Here is a 20,484-nt window from a genome sequence, read left to right on the forward strand (position 1 = left end):
AGGTCTTAGAGTAGAAGAAGCAACAGGAGAGCCCAGGTGATGCTCTGCTTTGACTCTCTGGAAAGAAGTGAGCCATGGTGGGGCTGTTGTTAGCTTCCCGAAAAGTCAGAAGAAAGTGGGCCTTGGAGACAGGTTCAGGGGGTTAGCTTGGGAAGAGCTGCTGCTGCCTGTTACTCCCCTGGCTACAAGTCTCTTGGGCACCCTTATGTAACAGAGTAGGGGAGGAGTCCCCGAAGTCCCCACAGCTCATGGTTTTGGGGATGGGGAAAGGAGATAATACAGCTTTTAAGGTACTTTGCATATCAATGGCAAGCTGATAGCTGATAATAGCTGTGCTGCAGCCCAGGACAAACAGGGCAGATGATAGGCTTAAGATACTTTCCATAACTATGACATATGGTGCCCCAAGTCAGCATTTAAAGTTAGGGAGAGCCAGGAGGTTGTGAAGAGAGAAGCCCTGTGGTCTGAAGCAGGGTAGAGGGAGTCAGCTATGAGGTCTGGTGTGTAAGGGGGAAGCCACAGGGTTTGGAGAGTTCTACATGAGGTCTGGAATAAGAAAAGGAGACCCACTGGGAAACCTGCCTGGAGAACACGGAGGGATGACTAATGAGGCTGGAATTGCAGGGACCTGCCTAACCAAGCATAGGTCAGTCAGAGATGCCCGAAATGCTGAACTGTGACCAGGAATACTGAGTCATGGACTTCTGCTTTTCTGAAAGACGGAACCTCTGTCTGATGTATTCTGAAACTGGCCTGGTTTGGCAGGGGGTGGCAGTACTAAGTGTTTTGGGGTGTTTTAAAGGGAGCGGGGCATAATGGTAGAAACCCGCCATTATTCTGAATATGTAAAACTTAAATAACCTCCCTTTCCTTTTCCACCAAACTTTTGTATTGGGAGTCATGCTTCCTGGCAGCAGGCAATCGGACCCCACATCTGTTCTAGAACAGCATAGGCTGGGGTTCTGTAACAGAGTTTACGAAAGAGAAGTAAAGATGCATGCCTGAGAGGGAAGAAAGGTGTGGGTGTGCACCAGAGCTGGGTCTTTGTCCAAAGTGTTAGTTACTGTTGTCTAAAGGTGGGAATTTTAAGAGAGGTCTTAGGGGAGGATCTCGATAAATAATTATCAGTTTTAATCTTGAGGCATCAAAATGAGATTTATTCCCTTAAATTAATCCATCCTTGGGTATAGTTGGCACAAATGGCAAAATTGGATTTCTGTTATCTATCTCCCCGAATAGGGTGACTTAAGCTCTGCTTGTGGGGAGAAGTGTAAACCATCTACTCTTAAGTGTCATTGGTTAGGGAAGATAGTGTTTTGTGATTTACTAGACAGCTGTAAACTGCTTGGCTGTTTTACTGTCTGTGTCAGTTTCCCTATTCCATTTGTCCTGGCTTACTAACCTATCTCCAGAAGACTATGGCTCCAAGCAGAGAGGGAAGTTCACACAGTCAAGTAAGTAGCAGAGTAGATTTTCTACCCAAGGTCTGTTAGTGGAGTTCCCATGTTTTTGAATTTTGAACACATGTAAGATATCAGATCAAAATTTAGGACGATATCTTGGTTTATTAACTTTTTTCCCTCTTTTCTGCACTTTTGTCCCCCTCTACCCAGCCCCTGATCCCCCTCCCCCACCCGCCACCCCACACCAGCCATCACCACACTGTTGTCTGTGTCTATGATTTATGCATACATGTTCTCTGGCTAATTCCTTCAGTTTATTTCATCCAGTCCCCCCTTCCCACTCCCTTCTGAGAGCTGTAAGTCTGTCTATGTATCCATGCCTCTGTTTTTATTTTGTTCATCAGTTTATTTTGTTCATTAGACTCCGATGGGGGACTCAAATGTTGGAGAAATTTAATTTCAGGTAACAGCTAATAAGCTTAGTAATCAATGTATGTAAAAATCTATTGTTTCAGGAACTGGAGGTATGACCCACTTTGGCTCCAGGCAGCTGTAAGTAGTTCCACCTTTATGCCTCAGGAGGACTGCAAGCAATCAGGATGGTATCTGAGCCATTGTACTCCTGGTGAGATGACCACGGCCCAGGACACAAAGACCACGGCCCAGGGCACAAGGATCACTGCCTAGGACACAGATGAAGGAATGCTGAAGCTTTTATACAATTAACCTTTTCCTTGAATTCAAAACTCCTTACCTACACTTTTCTTCTCCTTACAAAAAGGGTCCGTTTATAATGGGATTTAAAACAGTCTGTAAGGATACAAATCCTCTGTCTTCTCAGATTTCCAACCATTTGAATAAAGCGCCCATGAAGATTCAATCCCTGCTTATTGGGTCCAATACATGACAGGCAGCATGGACATCAGCTTTTCCGGTTTCGATTCCATATATAAGTGGGATCATATGGTATTTGTTTTTCTCTGACTGGCTTATTTTATTTAGCATAATCTTCAGGTTCATCCATGCTGTTACAAAAGGTAAGAGTTCCTTCTTGTTACTGCTGTATAGCATAAATGTACTACAGCTTTTTTATCCACTCATCTACTAATGGGCACTTGGGCTGTTTCCAGATCATAGCTGTCGCAAATAATGTTGCTATGAAAACAGGGGTGCACATATTCTTTTGAATTGGTGTTCTGGGAGTCTTAGGATATATGACCAGAAGTGAAGTCGCTGGGTCAAAGGCAGTTCCATTTTTTACTTTTTGAATAAGCTCCATACTGTTTCCGCAGTGGCCACACCAGTCTGCATTTCCACCTACAGTGCATTAGGGTTCCCTTTTCTCTACATCCTGGTCAGCATTTGTTGTTTGTTGATTTATTGATGCTAGCCATTCTGGCAGGAGTGAAGTGATATCTCATTGTAGTTTTGATTTTGCAAAGTAAGGGTATCAAAACAGATACACCTAAACTGTGATATTATATCACCACCATTTCATACATGAAAAGATATTTTAATTCCAGAGAGGAAGGCTATAATCTCTGAAGACAATCATTTAAATTAAATATATTTACTCTTATGAAAACTTGGTACATTGTCCTAACTGATGACCATCATCACACCATGGACCAGTGCAAAGTGGGCACTGTCTCCATACCACATTTAAGAATTGCTTCCAGCTGTCCTGTGGTCAGTGCTGCCTTGATGGGATGGTTGCTCTGGCTTGGCTGACCAACAAGGAAAGAAATGCATGTCCTCCCTTCTGCTGCAGGGAGGATCTGGCAAACATTCAGCCCAGAGAGCAGAGCATCCGTGCCATCACTCACCTCTATTTAGGGCAGAATTTTCAGACTCTGGTCCCTCCCAAGAGTGAGGAAAGGAAGTGGAGACAGAGAATGTAGACTAATTTTAAGACATTTAAGAGAGAGGTTAAGAAGAGAAACAGGAATAATTGGATGCTTGGTGTTGGGAAAAATTTCCCAGGGCTGAGAGACCAGAGGAAGAGGCTGACAATGCTATCATTATATTAAGAGTGTGCTAAGGAAATTTATACGCGAAGTGTACCTTGGGTGGTCGCAAGACACTGTAGATAACCTTCACACCAGGGGCTAAGGTATATAGGACATGGCAGGGTGGATGTAGGTACTGAGGTGTGGCCCATCCCAGACAAGGGGAAAACATATGTCATGCTTGCCTGGGTGTTGTGGAACCTAATACAGATTCTTTGTGTCTGGCAAGTGGAAGAATATGCGAGGCAAGGTTGGGATCTCTGACAGTTCCTTTATTGCAGCCATTAGAGTATTCACACATGCACCCCTGCCATTTGCTCACTCATTGCTCATTGTCTGCACATGAACACTCCTATGGGGGTTCCGACCCCTTTTATACTATGCATAGACAAAGCTGACTACTAGCCAAATTATGACATCAATGCTTATATAACAGCGAGTGCACTGCACATGCAAATCTAATTATTATCTCTAGGCAGCCGACGCCTGGGCATCCAGGGTAAGGGAGCCTGACTAGATTCCACTGTCCTCACACTGGGGCAGGGCAATGACCTGTTCCAGGAACCAGCATAAACCAGACAATCTCTGAGGGGATTTAAGAGAAGCATTACCTGTTCTGACCACGATCTAGCTGGCATGTCTGGCAGCAGTCATGGAACAGTCTTTCTTCTACACATGGGCAGAAATATTTTTATACATGTTAATCTTTCAAGCTGGCCCTTTACTAATATTAGTGTTCTGATACACAATGTATGGGAGGCAAGAACAATGGATTCATGAGTACACTTTACTCTCTCTTTAACACTTGAGTCCTTCAAGGGCAAGAAGGAGCCTGGACCTCCAATTATTGGCACTGAATGGACACTTATTAAATAACTGATAACATAAAGTGGACTATAAGCCAATTATTAGGTAAATCTGCTACCGTTTAATTTCAGCAGATCCATATTGTTTCATTCTTGGATTTATGGTTATAAGTAGCTCGTAAAGGCAAAGTAAGCTTGTGTATGGTCTCCACTGATAGAAAGGCAATTGGAAAGGTAAAGAAAAAGCAGGTCACAGTTGTCTTCTGACTCACAAGTAAGGCTGAAGTTCCTGAAGTCAACCATTATTCATGAAAACTATGGACCTGACATTGTACTAAATAGTTGACCAGCACTGAGCTCACATGATTTCCTAAAAAATACCATGAGAGAAATATTATTAATACTATCTCCAGTTCACAGACTTCAGAGCCCAAGAAGAGGCATAGCCGCAATGAGGCAGAAGATAACACAGGAAGGACGCTGAGACTGTGCTGCTGTTGCTGACCAGTGTCTAATGTCCTGGTTGTCAGGAAATGCCTTTTGGCATTTAGGATGAATGGTAAATCAAGGCAGGGAGGAGGAAGCATCCATGTCCCACCCAGTGACTCAGCAGTCCTTGAAATTCTGTGTATCTTTTCCATTATCTGGGAAAGAAAGCCTTTCAAATTAAGCTTTTATCCCAAGGCTTGAAAGACCAGAAAGAGCCCATAGTGCCTAAAGGAAGAAGCCCATTAATACTTTTGGGTATTTACACCCCCACCCTGGAAAACTAGCATGTCCTTACCTGTCAATCAATAAGTAACTTCTTCACCCCCATCTGGCCAACTATATAAGTCCTCAGAACCAAAGACTTGCTCTCTTGGCCCTCTGGCTGCCTGACCTCAGGCCACTCCAACCTTTGTCTGCCCTTGTCTTTGCTGCCCTTATCCTGCTTTTCCCTGAACCTATGCCTCTCCCCCCTGCTCGGCCTGTTCTCTTCCATGAGAAAGGATCACCAATAAAGTATGCTTGCACACTAATAGATTTGCTGATCTATAATTCTTCACTGCATTGGCAAGAAGAACAAGGTTTCATCCATCAATAGTAGGACTTGAGATCTGTAAAAGAGCAAGGATGGAACTCATATCAGCCTTTCACACACACAATGCACACACAAACACATAGAGACAGACACATGTACAACCTCAAATACCCACACATCTATACACATGTGTGCACACACATAATCACACCTACACACACATCCACATGCATACACACCCACTTATTCCCACAGACACATACCCACACACATACAGTCATATAATACACATATAAACACCTGGGCACATGTGTACACATACACACATATACTCCCATAGACAGTCAGAGACATATACACATGGCAAGAGCACTGGTCATACACCAAATTCTGATGCTCATTGTCCTTATTATTCTGGTCAATCATTGTCCTCTTGCTGCCAGACAGGGTTTGGGCCTGGAGTGGGTTTGCCTCAGGCCCACTGGTAGTGTGTGTGTGTTCATGACTTCATGTAGGAAAGATTTTACAACATGAGTCTGGGTGATTTTGAGGGCTTAAGGTAGAAGAAGCAACAGGAGAGACCCTAGGTGGGCTGCTTTGGCTCTCTAAGAAGCAGAAGTTGCAGTAAAAGAAGAGAGCTCACTGGGAAGTCAGAGAAAAGCAGCCTTGGAGAAAGGTTCAGGGGGTTAGCCCAGGATGAGCTGCTGCTGCCCATTGCTCCCCTGGTTGTCTTGTGGGGACCCTTAGGGTTTAGGAAGAAAACAGAAGAGATACAAAGCATGGGCATGCTCTAGTGAGAGTGCTCTGTGTGTCCTCTGTCTTGAGGCTTTTTATCTTTCTTCGATCAGCTGGAACCCTACGGGAGGCATCAGGGGAGGGTCTTAACAGAATATTTATTAATTTTTCAGGCATGTCTTTCAATAGATTGATTCATCAAAATGTGCATATAGTAGGGTCAGGGGTTATTTTCTGGTTAGTTTCATGTTTAAAGAATGTTATTGAAGAGGAACTGGGACCTCGGCCATTCTGTCCCAAGGAAACCTGGTATGTGTAAACCATTTGCTCCTAAGTGTCCTTGGTTAGGGACAATAGAACCTTGTGACTTATTAGCTGGCTGTTAGTTGCTCACATTGTTTGGCCTTGTTTAATTATTTTTGTCTCAGTTTCCTTTATTCCACTTGTCAAGGAATTTCCCTAGCTTCGTACTATCCTGCCTCACTCTCTCTGCTCCTCAGGTTCCTCACTGCAAATTTAGATAAATGATGGCCAAATATCCAGGTGCTTTGGGGCTGCCTCAGTAATGCTGGAAAGCCCAACCTGATGGTTGGCTACCCTCACCTCGGACTCCACCAGGACAGCTAAACTTGCCTTTGTTTCACCAGTTGTTATTCCACTTAATCATTTCATTTGCAGAAAAGGGTTCATGGGTTAAAAAATTTGCAAACAGAAGACTGCAGAGTCCCAGGAGAGAAGTTCATCCAGAGAAAGCTCTCCAGGGGCAGGCAGGGCCAACGGTCTCAGTGAGTGGTGATGGTCAGCAATCCATGCTATTGGTGCTCCTGCCTTTTTAAAAATTCTTACCTGAGGACATTCTTTCATTGCTTTGAGAGAGAGAGAGGAAAGAAGTGGGGAGAGAGAAAGAGAGAGAAAGAGAGAGAAAGAGAGAGAGAGAGAGACATTGACTGGTTGCCTTGCACACACCGCTCCCAGAAACTGAACCCGCAACCTGGTTATGTGCCCTCACCAGGAACCGAACCCACAACCCTTTGGTCTAAGGGACAACATTCCAACCGAGCCACACTGCCAGGTGCTTCTAGTACAGCCCCCTTTGTTGCTATCCCCTACATTCCAGCTTCTAGCAAAAGTCTGTTATGTTCAAGAGCCTTGTATCGCTGGTGCTACAGGACACTGTGGGACAGCACCCCCCTCTGCTGAGGCCAGTTTGGTGGTGACTTTGTTGGATGAAGAAAAGGTTCTGAGCTCAGAGTCTTCAGCAGCAGTCTAAAGGGAATTGCTGGGGCCCAAGGGAACCGGATAGCTGGTGGGAGTCAGGCTCTCTGGACCTGCTGGTACCAGGAAATGCTTTATGAGAAATGCAAATCCCCCTAAATCCTCAGAGATAATGTAGAATTCTGCGGGAGGCATTAGGACTCCAGCCTTATGAGAGAGAAGTCATGGAAAGCCAAAGACTTGGGAATATTCAGGTCATTTATCTATTTCTACAGAAAGCCATCAGGGTTGTAGAGGAATATTTAAATCTTTGTAATTGAGATTACAAATGTCCTTGACAGGAAGGGAACTACTCTGTATTTCCGTGCTTAATCATACTTATTGAATTTAAAGAAAGTGTGTGTATGTGTGTGTTTGATTTTTTCATTCCTGTTTGGCTATTGCCCCTTGCTGTAGTCAGTGCTGAGAAGAGAAGGGGATGGAAACAAATATATAATATAATATTGCACTAAAAATACTCTGCCCCATTCTGGCCCAACCTTTTCAGGGGGGATATAAGTAATTGGATGCCATTCTAAGACGGGCCGGGCTGCTATGTTGACTTAAAAACACCCAAACCTGTGGAAACATTTTATAAGAATTTATTTGAGCCCAAACTGACAATTGTTGGAAAGCAAGATCTCAGATGCTCCCAAGAATAAGTTTGCAGTTTGAAAATAAGAAGAAAACATATGTGAAGTTGAAAGAAAGTAAGGTGGGGATTGGATTACAGGATAGTTAACAAATGATGTGCTCTTATTTGAAGGGTTTATTAACCTAGATGCACAAAAACAATGGACAGGGCTTGTTGAAGGCAAAGATAAACCTTTAACTACAAAGTTGATATGCCTGGGAAGTGATGACCCACCAACACCTGCCCAGTTAGGAATTTATGATCAGATCACCCTGTGAGGTTATTTTTTGTAGAACCCTTTTCTCATCCACACTGAAGATTTTTGAAAATCCTTATGTACAATAAATGAGATCTTATTTGGAATCTGACTCCGTTACAGAGTGAACCTGACTACAGGTTCCATTAGTCCCACCTGGGGTCACCCAAACTGCTACAGAGCGAAAGGGGGTTCTTTCACATGGCGCCTGGGTGTAAAACCCAACAACTAATGTTGAGGAAAACAGGTCTTTCTTTACAATATTCCAACCTGGGGAGGGCAGTGAGCACTTCAGCTCAGAGCCCTGTTGTCCCACAGGACCCAGCACTTCCCTTGCTCCCCAAAAGGCTATAAGCCAAAAACATGCCCAGAAGTTCCCCATCCCTTATCTGTCATCTGTCTCCTTCGGGATCTGGGGTGCAATGTCATCAGCATCTGTATAACAGTCCAGGAAAACATGTGCTGTGTTGCAGTGGATCATGCAGGTTCTCTCTCTGTCCTTTCCAAAGCTGCATGGTATCCTCCCTTTCAAAGCAGCATGGAGTTCTCCCTTTCCTTTCCAAGCCACATGGAGTTCCCCTCTCCTCTTCTCTAAAATGGTTGGAGTCTTTTTTTTAAAATCCCTGACTGCATCCTGTGATGCAGTGGGCATGGTAACTAGTTCTGACCATTCGTGGAACCTTGTGCAGGCTCTGTATGCTCTTTCCTCACTGTTTCATAGTCAAATTCCCTCCCATCTCCTTGGGGCCTTGGAAGAACCAAAGCCATTTGCATAACTAAGACAGTAGCTACTAGCCATAGTCATGCAAAGACATCTTAAAAGCTGTTCCCTATTCCCCATCCCCTAACCCACAGGCTCTGGGGATTTTTGGAGACCCCCACCCTATAACAACTCCACCTGATGATTGTGGAGTTTAGACATATACCCCACATTTCAATGACAGTAAAGAACAACTTGCTCCAACCCTACCTTCTGGTTGTTTTCTCCTGGTTCCCCTCACTCCTCCTCCCCATTGTATGAAATAGGGAATGACATACATAATATTTGCATACTTTATATTTCAACCTTTAAAACATTAGTCATTGCCCCAAACCTTGAAAATGATAACAAAACTTGTGTTACCAGAAAGACCATCATGATATCCCTGAGATTATCTGTAATGACCCGTGGTACCCTGTCCTTGAAGTTGGGTCACCGTGACATCAACAAATGGTCATCTTCTACTTGTGAATTAGGCCATTACCATGCTACACTCACCATAATAATATATTCTTTAGTTACCGCAACAACATGCTTTTTAAAAATGTTTGAACTCTTAAAAATGTGACCATGTCAGGCACTTAGCATCAGATAAAACATATTTTACTGCATGTATGGGGCAATTCAGAAAATCTAAAGACTATCAGACCGAAGAAGGTAAGACATGACAACCTTCAAATATCTGAAAAAAATGTGGACTAGATATAGTCTGTGTGACTCCAAGTGAGAAAGGAAGGACAAATGCCACAATCAAGCTTTTTCCAGAGAAGAGTTTTCTAATACACCAAGCTGTCCCGAACTGGAAAATCATGTGTACTAGCAGTAGATAAGATGGTCACTTGGTGGGGATATTACAGAGAGAAGTCGTGTTTTAAATGGGAAGTTACTTCTTCAAGTTCCCTTCTAAGCTCAAGAACCACTGATTCTAAAAAAATCTACATTCTAGGATCCTCAGCATGTTTTTGCCCAGGTTGGAAGAACCTCTCTTTTGGGTAAGATATCTTGTCTTTAGAAGTTGCCTTCAAAAAAGAAGGAAGCAGTACGTTGACTCACTGGCATCATTAGCAAGAATGAGTTGATCCAATTAACTCCTTTCCCTCAGAAAGCTAAGAACAAGCTTGACAGACACTGGCCAAACAAGAATAGCTTCAAGAATAGCTCTAGGACAAAATGATGAGGACAAAAAAGACACAATTCAGCTTAGTTATATGGAAGAAGTCTTCATTCAGAGGCAGAGCAGCTCTTAAGTGGACTAGGACGCTGAAGTCCTCAATCAAAGGAATGAGGACATATGGGGCTCAGAAGGGACCCATTCTCACCTGGGAATTTTTGTGTTCCCAATTGTAAGAAGCCTTCCTTTCCAACACCATCCTGTCCCACTAGTCACTGCTCCTGTGGCACCTCCACCTTCAGCTCCTCAAGGTCAGGAACTGGGTTCATATTACTCACTGTTGAATCCCCATGTCTGGTAAGATCCTGCTACCTAGAAGGCACTCAGTAGAGACTGTCTCCTCCCCATATTCATTCAAAAAATATTAATTAAATATATACCATGTGCCAGGCCCTAGGGCAGGCATTTGGTGCAGAGTGAATAAACAACAACAAGAAAATAGCTATAGTTGTTGCACTCATGAAGTTCATGGTCTGTCTAGTAGGCATATAGAAAATTACTAAGAATAAACAAAGTACTGTGGAGAGCAGGACCAACAAAATGACATTGGTCTGATCAAGATAGCATAAAGTATATAAAACCAAGTGGAGTCACCTACGTCAACTAAAATGACTGTCAGTCAGCCATGACACTTGGTTCAAGAGGAAAACTATCTAAGTCATTCTAGACACATCTGGCAAGGGGACATACTTAAGATATCTACCCACATGGTCATAACAGACATGTCTGGCAAGGAGACACAGCTAAGATATCTGCACATGTGATCAGAATAGCCATGTCTGCAGAGAGGGAACACCATAGATAAGCTCCTGGGGAAATTCCACTCTTGCCAACAGGGGTGTCAAGCGGAATAACTATGCACTACCCATAGGTTCCTGGACAAATTCAAAACTTGGCATCTGAGGTGCCAAGACATTTATCGAAAAGACCCAGAAGGGTGGAGTACACCACTTTCAAGGTATAACTGAAGTAGGTTCCAGGCCACTGCTGAGACGGCTGAGCTCCACACACCAGAGTGCTGCTCCACGCCACACTGATCTCCCTTGGCAGCAACCGCCAGAGGCTCTGCCCTGCTGGACCGAGGAATTCACCTGCCCTGCTGCCCACCTGGTTCCGGAGATCCTTCCTTGCAAGACACTGACAACTATTTTGCCTACTGTGCTGTCTCCTGGACCTGACGACTAAGATTCTGGGACTCAGGTTCATTATCCCTCATTGATTGCTGTGTGTTTGTGTGTTACAATTCTCTTAGATTGTTAGAGTGTGAGTGGGATATTAATACATGTTGATGTTCTTCTATGAGTGAACCTGCATTCAATAAAAACTGAGTGAATAACACAGTTACTGTTTGTGACTCTTGTCTATTCCTTGGTGACGGGCTGCTCAGCAGGCAGCTAGTCGGGTAGCTGCCTGGCTGACTTATAGGAAAAACTATATCACAAACATATGCTCATGACAAGTACAGAATTACAAATAGAGCTAAGTGCAGTGACATTTAAGGAGATATCTGAAGGACAATAAGGAGAAGAGTTATGCGATAAACTGGATGAAGAAATAAATGAATGAAGAGGAAGCGGGTAAGAACCTCTCCATCTGCTGGGGAGAAAAGACCCTTACCCCTTTTTAGGGACTGGGTACTCCTAAGAGTGAGTAAAGTGGCTATTGTCCTGTCATTGTCAGATACAATGAAAGAATTATGTCATTCACTTTTAAAAATGACACTAGGGAGCTGGGTTTCCTTTATGAAGAGAGGGAAACTGAGTCTCAGAAAGGGCAGGTAACTTTCCCAATGCCTCACAACTAGTAAGTGTCAGAGTCAGGATTCAAATTAAGTTTTCTTTCATTATTTTTTTCAAAGAAGTTTCCAATGTCTTGCTCTTCCTCTTCTCCTGGAACCCCATGATTTGGATGTTGGTACGTTCAATGTTGTCCCAGAGGGTCCTAAGTCTCTTCTCATTTTTTTGCTTTGTTTCTTCTTTCTGTTCCAGGTGAATGTTTTCTTCTTCTTTTTGTTCCAAATTGTTGATTTGAGTCCTGGCTGACTTCCCTTCACTGTTAGTTCCCTGTATATTTTTCTTTATTTCATTTTGTATAACTTTCATTTCTTCCTTTATTTTTTTTTTTTCTGTACTCTATGAGTTCTCTGAGTATCCTATCACCAATGTTTTGAACTCTGCATCTGATAGATTGGCTATCTCCATTTCATTTAGTTATTTTTCTGGAGCTTTGTTTTGTTCTTTCATTTGGGCCATATTTCTTTGCCTCCTCAATCTGGCAGCCTCCCTGTGTTTATTTCTGTGTATCAGGTAGAGTTGCTTTTACTCCCTGTCTTAGTAGCGTGGCCTATGTAGCAAGGGCACCTGTAAATTGTGTGGGGTGGAGCCTTAGGTAATTGTTAGAACAAGGCCACCTGCTTCTCTGCTTTGTGGCTCTGTGTATGGTGGGGGGCTCGGAGAGGAGGCAGTGCTGCTGCCTGGCTTCTGGTGATTTGCCTGGCACTTGCCCCATTTCCAGTCACTTCATCCACTTCCCATATGTAATTGGTGCCGTTCCAGTTGCTGTCCTGAGGTTTTAGAATGTTCTAAGACCATTCAGGCCCTTTAAGCAGCAAAAGTCTGGCAGTTTCTTCTGCTGCTCCAATGCCCACTGGTTTTTACAGCTAGAGGTACCGGGGGTTTGTCTTCCCAGTGCTGGAACCCTGGGCTGTGCAGTCTGGCCTGGGGCTGGGATCGCTTGCTTGCTCCCAGGTTATTCCTCCCAATTTTTATTCAGGACACTTGAATGTGGGACCATCGGTTCCACTGCTGCCACTGCTGGTCTGAGCCCCACCACCTCTCTGTCCCATCTCCGTGATTCTGCCCCTCCTACCTGTCTGGATGAATGTGGCTTCTTTAAATCCTTGGTTGTTGTACTTCCACATAGCTTGACTTTCTGATGGTTCTGGCTGTTATTTGTTTTTGAGATATGGTTGTAATTCTTTCTATGGTTGTGTGAGGAGTCAAAGTGTGTCAACCTACACCTCCATCCTGACCAGAAGTTAAAGTTCATATTCTTAACATTGTGTACCCTCTTCCCCATCAGAGGGCAAGGATCATCCTTACCTGGACTTCGACATCATGACAGCTTTTGCCCTCTCCTTGGGAGTCTCAGAACTGAGCAGCTGGGAAGCCATGCAGGCTGCCAGCAGAAGATTCACTTCATCTCTAGCAGCATGCAACCCTCAGGAAACACACATGGGCATTTGGCCCCAGCCCGAGGGCAGAAGTCACCGACAAAGAGCTGAGGCCCCCAGCAAGGAACAGGAACTATCTTACATCTTCACCTGAAAACTATCTGACACAAGGGCTAGCTCTAAATCCTCCCTCCAAGAGGCCAGAGAGAGGTACCTGCACCTGGAACAGGTGTGCCTAGAGCTGAAAGGAATAAATGGGTGTGAGGAGGGGGAGATCTCAGGGTTAGCCAAAGGGAATTCCAGATTGTTTCCCCTAAACTTACTGACCTGGAGCTGGCAACATCTCCCCACTTTAGATATCCACATGGCTGGAAGGGCAGATAAGAGGTGCCATGGCCTCAAGTGAGACTCCCAAATGACTTGTCATCACCCCTTGAAGTCCCAGAGCACACCCAGTCTCTCTTGGGTCTTGAGATAGTCCTGAGCCCTGGAGGGCTTCCTTTACACTGAATTGGCCGAGGACAGTGACTTACTAAAGGCTCATCTGAGACCAGAGCCAGCTTCCCCCACTCCCTGTCCAAAGTGCTGTCTACTTTCTTACGTGATAGGAAGCTGGGTACATTTCCTCCGTAGTCTTGCCTCCCCCAGATCACCCGTAATTGAACTCCTTCTTCCTGCCCCTCAACGTTTGCTAACTTCATCCATACTTTGGGACAAGCCAACATTCCATTGGATACTTTATTTTACTCATTCATTATTCCTGTGAGGGGAAATGGTTTGCTACCCCAAAATATACTTTTTGGGATGCTGATTCTTTTAAGCTTGTAATTTTCAAGAAACAAAAGACTCAAGAAAATGTTTAACCTTCACCCTAACTGCCAAAAAGAATTTAGAGGACCTTCTCCAAAAAGGGAGCTATTATTATAGATAACTGCAGTTTAATATGAACTAAGTGTGATAGAAAGGAAGGAGCCTAACTTGCTATATAGCCCATTTGATCAAAGTCCTCTCTGTGTCCCATTCTTAAAGACGGCCCATTGAACATTTATTTCACAAACATTTGCTTTTCCATCTCCATGTGAATTGCCTTCTTCCCCTTTAAAATCCCTAAGGACTCCCCTGCCCTCCACCTTCCTCTTAGATCAAGATGGCACATAAGCTTCAACTGCCCAATGTGTCCTGGGGTGTCATGTTCTTATAGAACCCCAAAGTGTCTATGAGTAATAAATTTGGTTATTTTCTCCAGTTAATCTGTCTCATGTTAATTTGATCAATAGCTCAGTCTAAAGAATTTAGGAAGGTGGGAGAAAATTTTATTTTTCTTCCTCCATGTTGTCCTGTTTGAAAAACACAAATTATTAATACCAGCATTTATGAAGCTTCCTCTTGTGTCTTAGGAAGGATGTGCTAAGTACTTTACCTTGATATTTTTTATTATTTTATAGCTGAGAGTGATAGGGAAACTCAAGAGTTAAAGATTTTATCTGTAGTTATAGTTGATAGGTTTAAGTGATTAATGTATGTGGAAAGCTGCTATTCCAAGAACTAGAATACATGACTCCAGGAGGTTGATAAGCAGTTCAAACTTTGTGCCCCAGGGGGTCTTCAAGTGGTCAGTTGAGATGGTATCTGAGCCATTGTGTTCCAGGGAGGGAACATTTGTAATGCAGATAAAAAATTGTTGGGATCAGCAGATAAAGAAATGCTAGGAAAATAGCAGCTGACTGAAACTCTTATGTGATTAATCTTTTTTCCAAATCCCTTACTTACCTTTTTCTTCTCCTTATTAAAAAGGTTGGTTTGAAATGAGATGTGAAGATGGTTCTTGAAGGTATATAACCCACTGTCTTCTCAGATCACCAGCACCTGAATAAAGCACCAATAAAGATTCAATTTCTGTCTTTACTTGTTGGTTCAGGTAATGACAGACAACGGTGAGAAACGCTCACAAAAAAACACCAGGACACGGGACTTCAGCAGCAAAGCGAGGCATTTGTTTATTCATGTGTCTGCAGAGCTGGGCACAGCCACCCAAAGGCAGGCGCTCCCAAAGTAGACAAAGTAAACTGGTTTTATACTAACGCGATTAGCTCCCCCTCCCCTCTCCTCCTCGCTTGTTTCTCCATTAGTGGTTAATCCAGGTTCACAACCTAACGTGATTGGAGGCAGCCGTCCGTCTCGAGAGACGATGGTGTAGCTTCTTAAGAGTCTATCTGCACCGCCGAGAATGGCTGTGCAGTCCGACTCGGGAGTGACACGGTATCTGTCTCCTCCCGTGTTGAATCACATCTTGCGATGACGCTGGAGTGTCCTCTCCAGTGAAGCTGAAGCTACAGAGCCTGGGCAGGGTGATATGGAGGGTCTGCTGTTGCCCATGCAGCAGACCCCCCCTCTCTTCGCAGCTGAAGGGTCCAAGGGAAAGACGGAGTCAATACAGCTTGGCTTCAGGTGCGCCGCAGGAGTTGCCGGTGTTGACTACAACGTCGAACCGCCTTAGGGACTCCGGCTCCGGATTTTCTGTCGGGGTTTACTCCCTTAGCCTTTCCCCTGAAGAGGTATGCCGCAAGGCAGCGGAGGTTTTTTGGAGTCAGAGTTTTCCTTCTCTGATGTGCCCTGACTGGAAGATCGAACCAGCGACACTTAGCTCGCAGGCCGACGCTCAATCCACTGAGCCAAACCAGCCAGGGCTTAACTACTTAACTAAGGGTAATCTAGTTATAGGTCTATCTCCAATTTATTTGCAAAGTTACCTAGCTACCTCTTCCCATTTCTCTGTGTTTGGTGATGACAGTTTTTCTCCTTTTGATCCCAGAGATATGTGTGAAGAGCTGTGGAATGTCTTTTCCTCGCCCCTTTTCCATGATTCATCTGTTAATTATCTCCTACTGGGTCGAGAGTCACTCGCTTCTTTGTCCCTTACACAGCACAAAATGTTAAGTTTTCTGGTTTCAAGGGGATGGAGGTCTAAGAAAGTGATGTTACCCATCATGATGACCGAGTTAGTAAGCAGCAGTGATGTAGGTGTTTCGGGGTTGGGGACCGGAGGGTCCATGACCCACTGTGGGTTCTTGGCTTTGCACAGGAAATAATTCAAGTTCAATCCAGCATAGTGTTTAAAGTCAAAGTGGGTTTATTAGTGAAACAGTGAGACAGAATGGGCTACCCCACAGACAGAGGAGCCCCTCGTTAGCAGAATTTGCTTCCTTTATTGATATTCATTTAATGGAGAGGGTAGAGTATTCAGTGAGGGGGGAGGAATATTTATGATCTCAGGGAAAGGGGTGGAGATTTCTCAAATAAACTTTATTGGCCATTTTGTGTTCTTATGTGGGCGTTCTGTTTCTTTCTTTCTTTTTTTAATCCCTACCTGAGGATATGTCTATTGATTTTAGATATAGAGAAAGGGGGGGGGGGAGACGGGGGGGCGGGGAGAGGGGGGGGGGAGAGACTGATACATCAATCAGTTGCCTCTGATTGGTGCTGCCCTGACTGAGGATCAAACTTGCAGCCAGGTATGTGACCTGACTGGGGATTGAACCTGCAACCTTTTGGTGCACAGGACCATGCTCCAACCAACTGAACCACCCAACTGAGCCACCTGGTCAGGGCTGGGCTTTCTCTTTCTGATTAGGGCAGCTTGGGATGTGTCGTTTAGCATGTTATATTACAGTGAGCATATAATGAGGCTAGGGGTTACAATTAGGTGAAATTAGCCACCATATTGGATTAAGCTGGTCTCTGCCAGTTTTAAGCCATAAATTCAGCGGGGTTGGGGGTTGCAGGTGTTGGGGTTGGGTGGGTAGGGGGTGGTCTTACCATCTTCTTGACAGCTCCTGTAGTTTTTATTGATTGCAGCTATTCTGCCACATACCCTATCTTAGCAGAGCTAAGGTTGGATTTGAATACAAGTTATTTGACCTCAAAGTGAGAACTTTTCTTGTCTCTCCAGCTATGCCGACACTCAGCCTTTATCAGAGTTTTAGTGCCTGGCACACACAAGTCACGCCATAAGCCCAGGTGTTTCGGTGCCCGTTTGGGGCAGTCAGCATTGTTGCTGGTGGTCAGTAAGGTGTCACAGCTTTGCTGGCTTTTGACTCAGTAAGTTATGAGTGTGGGTCCAGGTCTACTACTTATCTTCTCCCAGTCCCCTGTTTTCCTCTTTATAAAGTGGGCATAACAATATCTACCTTGAAGTGTTTCCTAAAGCTCTAATGAGGCTAAGGTAAGGAGGCACCGGTATATTACATACTGACTGTGTTTTACTGTTTTTTGTCTAGGACAGGCAGTACACTGGAGGGGGTAAGAAGGTTACTTGAATCCAATGTTGTATGATCTTGGGCAAGTCTCTTAACCTCCCTCAGTGCCTCAGTGAACTCTCCTGTAAAATCACTACAATAATAGAGTCTACCCTTATAAGGATATTGTATTCGAAGAGATTGAACATATTGACTATTGAGTGCCAGTGCCTGGAACAGAGCTTGGCAGAGAATAGGGTCTCAATAGAGAGAATGAATGGATAAGTAGCTAGATATGACCCCTGGCACAAATAAGTACCAGTAGGCATGTATGGGGCATTATTAGTTGTATTATCATTGTTATTATCTCACCCAGGCGTATCTTCCCTCTGGCAAGACCAAAGCCCTTTTGATCTGCCATGAATCTCTTCTAGTTTTTATGCTCTCTTCATCCACCTTTCAGCCTAACTCAGGCGGGAGATGGCAGGAATCCTGTGGATGTGGACAAGATCAGTGATGCCTTTCCCCTCCAGGGTCCATCTTCTGAACTTTGCTGATTGTCTGGCTTCTCTCTCTCCCTCCCTGTCTGTCTCTCTCACACACACATGAGTCAGAAAAAGGATTTCACAAACAGACACAACACAGGCTCCTAAAGACACACATTTTCCTAGGACCTAGAGTGTTGTAATTCACCGATCAGATCAAATTTTGTCAATAATTATCCAACTAGTTATCTCTGCAGAGGTCATTAAAGAATGAAGGCATGTTGTGGTGAGAATGTGTATGTGTAATGCATGCAGTGGGTGTGGGGGAGCAATCACATGGGAAATGCTCTGGTATTTATATCAAACTGCACACTGGTTTAAATTACCCAGTAGGAACTATGTGCCTGTATGAGTATGATTAATCCAGGCTCATTCACAGTGTGTCAGGGCTGTTTTCCCCCTCCCTTCTTGGCTCTCAGTTCATATAACCCAGGCTGCCTCTAGCCAGCCTTTGTCCACTTGTCCTGAGAGCAAAAAGGTGCAGCAGAGTTTCTGAGAATGAGTACTTTCTTCTCTGAGGCAGCGTGGCTCTGCCTGGCTGTCACAGCAGCGCTGGGAGGACTAGTTCTTTGCAAACTCAAGACGAGCCCAGGACAGGTGGGGAGAAAGGTTGTCTGCCTGGCGGGCCTCTGGGGAGGGGCTTGCCTGCTCAGCCTGACCCCCTTCTGGGGCTTGATCCTCTTCTCCCTGTCATGCTTCCTCTTGTATATTTACTTATCTGGTCAAGAGTTGCTACCTGTGGATCAAAAGGCTGTGCTAATCACAGGTAAGCGGACGACACTGCAATTCTCACTCAGGGCAGGATCAGGCACTTGCGTTGCCTTAGTGGGACTTTTTCAGATTTGGTTTAAAAATAAAATGCTTGGTGTAGAGGAAGTGAGAGTACATCCCCAGGTAGTTTTCCCCACATTGTATTGGTTTGCTTTCTTTAGGAGGTGTACTTGAGAGGGACGGGAGGGTGAAGTGCATCTCAGCCATGACTTTGTTAATTTCCCAGGATGAACATTAATAAACAAACCTGTGGTATTTCATGTATCCAGGAAAGTCCCCTACGTTTCTATAGGCTTCAACCAAATTTTGTCCTGAGATTAATATTTGGCCGTGTTTTAGACTTTGGCTCTTATTTCCTAGAAGTGCAAAGAAGCTTACAAAATCAATTCTCTTTGTGCTTTGCAGTGTTTTTTAAATGCAGAGGTGGGCAAATGTAGGTTTACAGTTAATTCTTCTGAGTTAATAAAGCTATTGAAATAACCTGCATGTCTTTTTCCATACAAACAACTGTAAACCTATTTTCACCAACCCCTAAATTGAAGGGACTCACCCGGGCTGGAAACTTTGCAGTTTCCCTGGCTGCTTGTCTCATCTGAACCTTTGTCTTCATATCTGTTATTAGACTGCTAATGTTTCTTAATTGGATCAGGCTGGCAGGGTGTCCAGAAGGCAGTTGCTGGTTAGCTGAGCTGCCAGCTTTTTCTACTCTTCTGTGTATTTTTTGTTTTTCCCACTGCAAGTGTGAGGCCAAATTACATTCCTGTGGTTTGTAAAACTGGTTTGTTTGGTTGTGAAGTTTGAGCTTGGATAGGGCTTCCAGTGGGATTACCCAGCATTATCCTAACTCAGACAATGATGCCAAGGTAAGAACATCCACTGCAGAATCATTTGCTGGGATGTCATCACCCCACTGCTGCAACCTGTCAGGAGAGAAGGCAAACACAGGGTGTGGATGGAAGCAAATAGAGGTTTTCTCAATTCACAGAGAAATAAACTCTAAAGTGACTTGTCTATTTTGCCTTTTACTTTAACAATGAAATTTTCTCTTAAAGTGAAACACAAGTTAGCATTTGTTTGAGTTTTGAAATTTTTTGGAAAACAAACTTCTTCAAAAACAACCCCCCCCCCCCCCCACCAATTCAAAGATAGAAAACTCAGCTGACCAATGGAATGTTTATCCACATGAGGGTCTGGAATTCTGCAGGTGATACCAGAGGACTGGCTGGGTTCTCTACTTTTTCACTAGAATTCTCTGGGTGGGCTGGGTGGAAAGCTATAATAATAGTGAATCCTTCTGTTCTGTGTGTAGTAGCAAGTACTCATGGTCTTCAGACTAATTCTAGGTCAGGTTTATTTTTTTGTACTTTTCCACTTGTGTGAAAGAAGACAGAACAATTAAGCATGTTAAAAAGATTAATAGCAATGCTGTGGTTGACACTAATGGGACATGATCTCCTGGAAGTCCAAATATTCCTGGGAAATCAGTTTCAGGGAGCAGCACTCTCAAGGCTAATAAATAGGAATACCAAACCTTGGGACACACTCAGGCAAACTTCAAGGTAATGGAAAAAACAGGACTTCTCTCTTGCTTGATTTTCTTGCCAGTATTCTTCACACTCTACTTTTGCAGATGTAGGCAAGCAGAAATGCTCACAAAATACACACCCGAGTCAGTTAGCCCAAATCAGCCATTGAAAGGTCCTGACTTGTGT

At 44.1% G+C, this 20,484-nt stretch overlaps 1 protein-coding gene across 2 annotated transcripts in view; it reads left to right on the forward strand.

Annotated features, from left to right (window-relative positions):
• The first annotated feature begins 18,340 nt into the window (after window positions 1–18,340).
• Window positions 18,341–20,484, forward strand: part of HSD17B2 (hydroxysteroid 17-beta dehydrogenase 2) — a 56,855-nt gene continuing 54,711 nt past the window's right edge. For both annotated transcript variants that reach the window (XM_090259883.1, XM_090259884.1), the window contains exon 1: window positions 18,341–18,767. In XM_090259883.1, the coding sequence (XP_090116009.1) occupies window positions 18,500–18,767 (268 nt within the window). In that variant the 5' untranslated portion in view covers window positions 18,341–18,499. The remainder of the gene's footprint in view (window positions 18,768–20,484) is intronic.

Source organism: Furipterus horrens, unplaced genomic scaffold (assembly GCF_987537825.1).
Source record: "Furipterus horrens unplaced genomic scaffold, mFurHor1.1.pri manual_scaffold_13, whole genome shotgun sequence".
NCBI lineage: Eukaryota > Metazoa > Chordata > Mammalia > Chiroptera > Furipteridae > Furipterus > Furipterus horrens.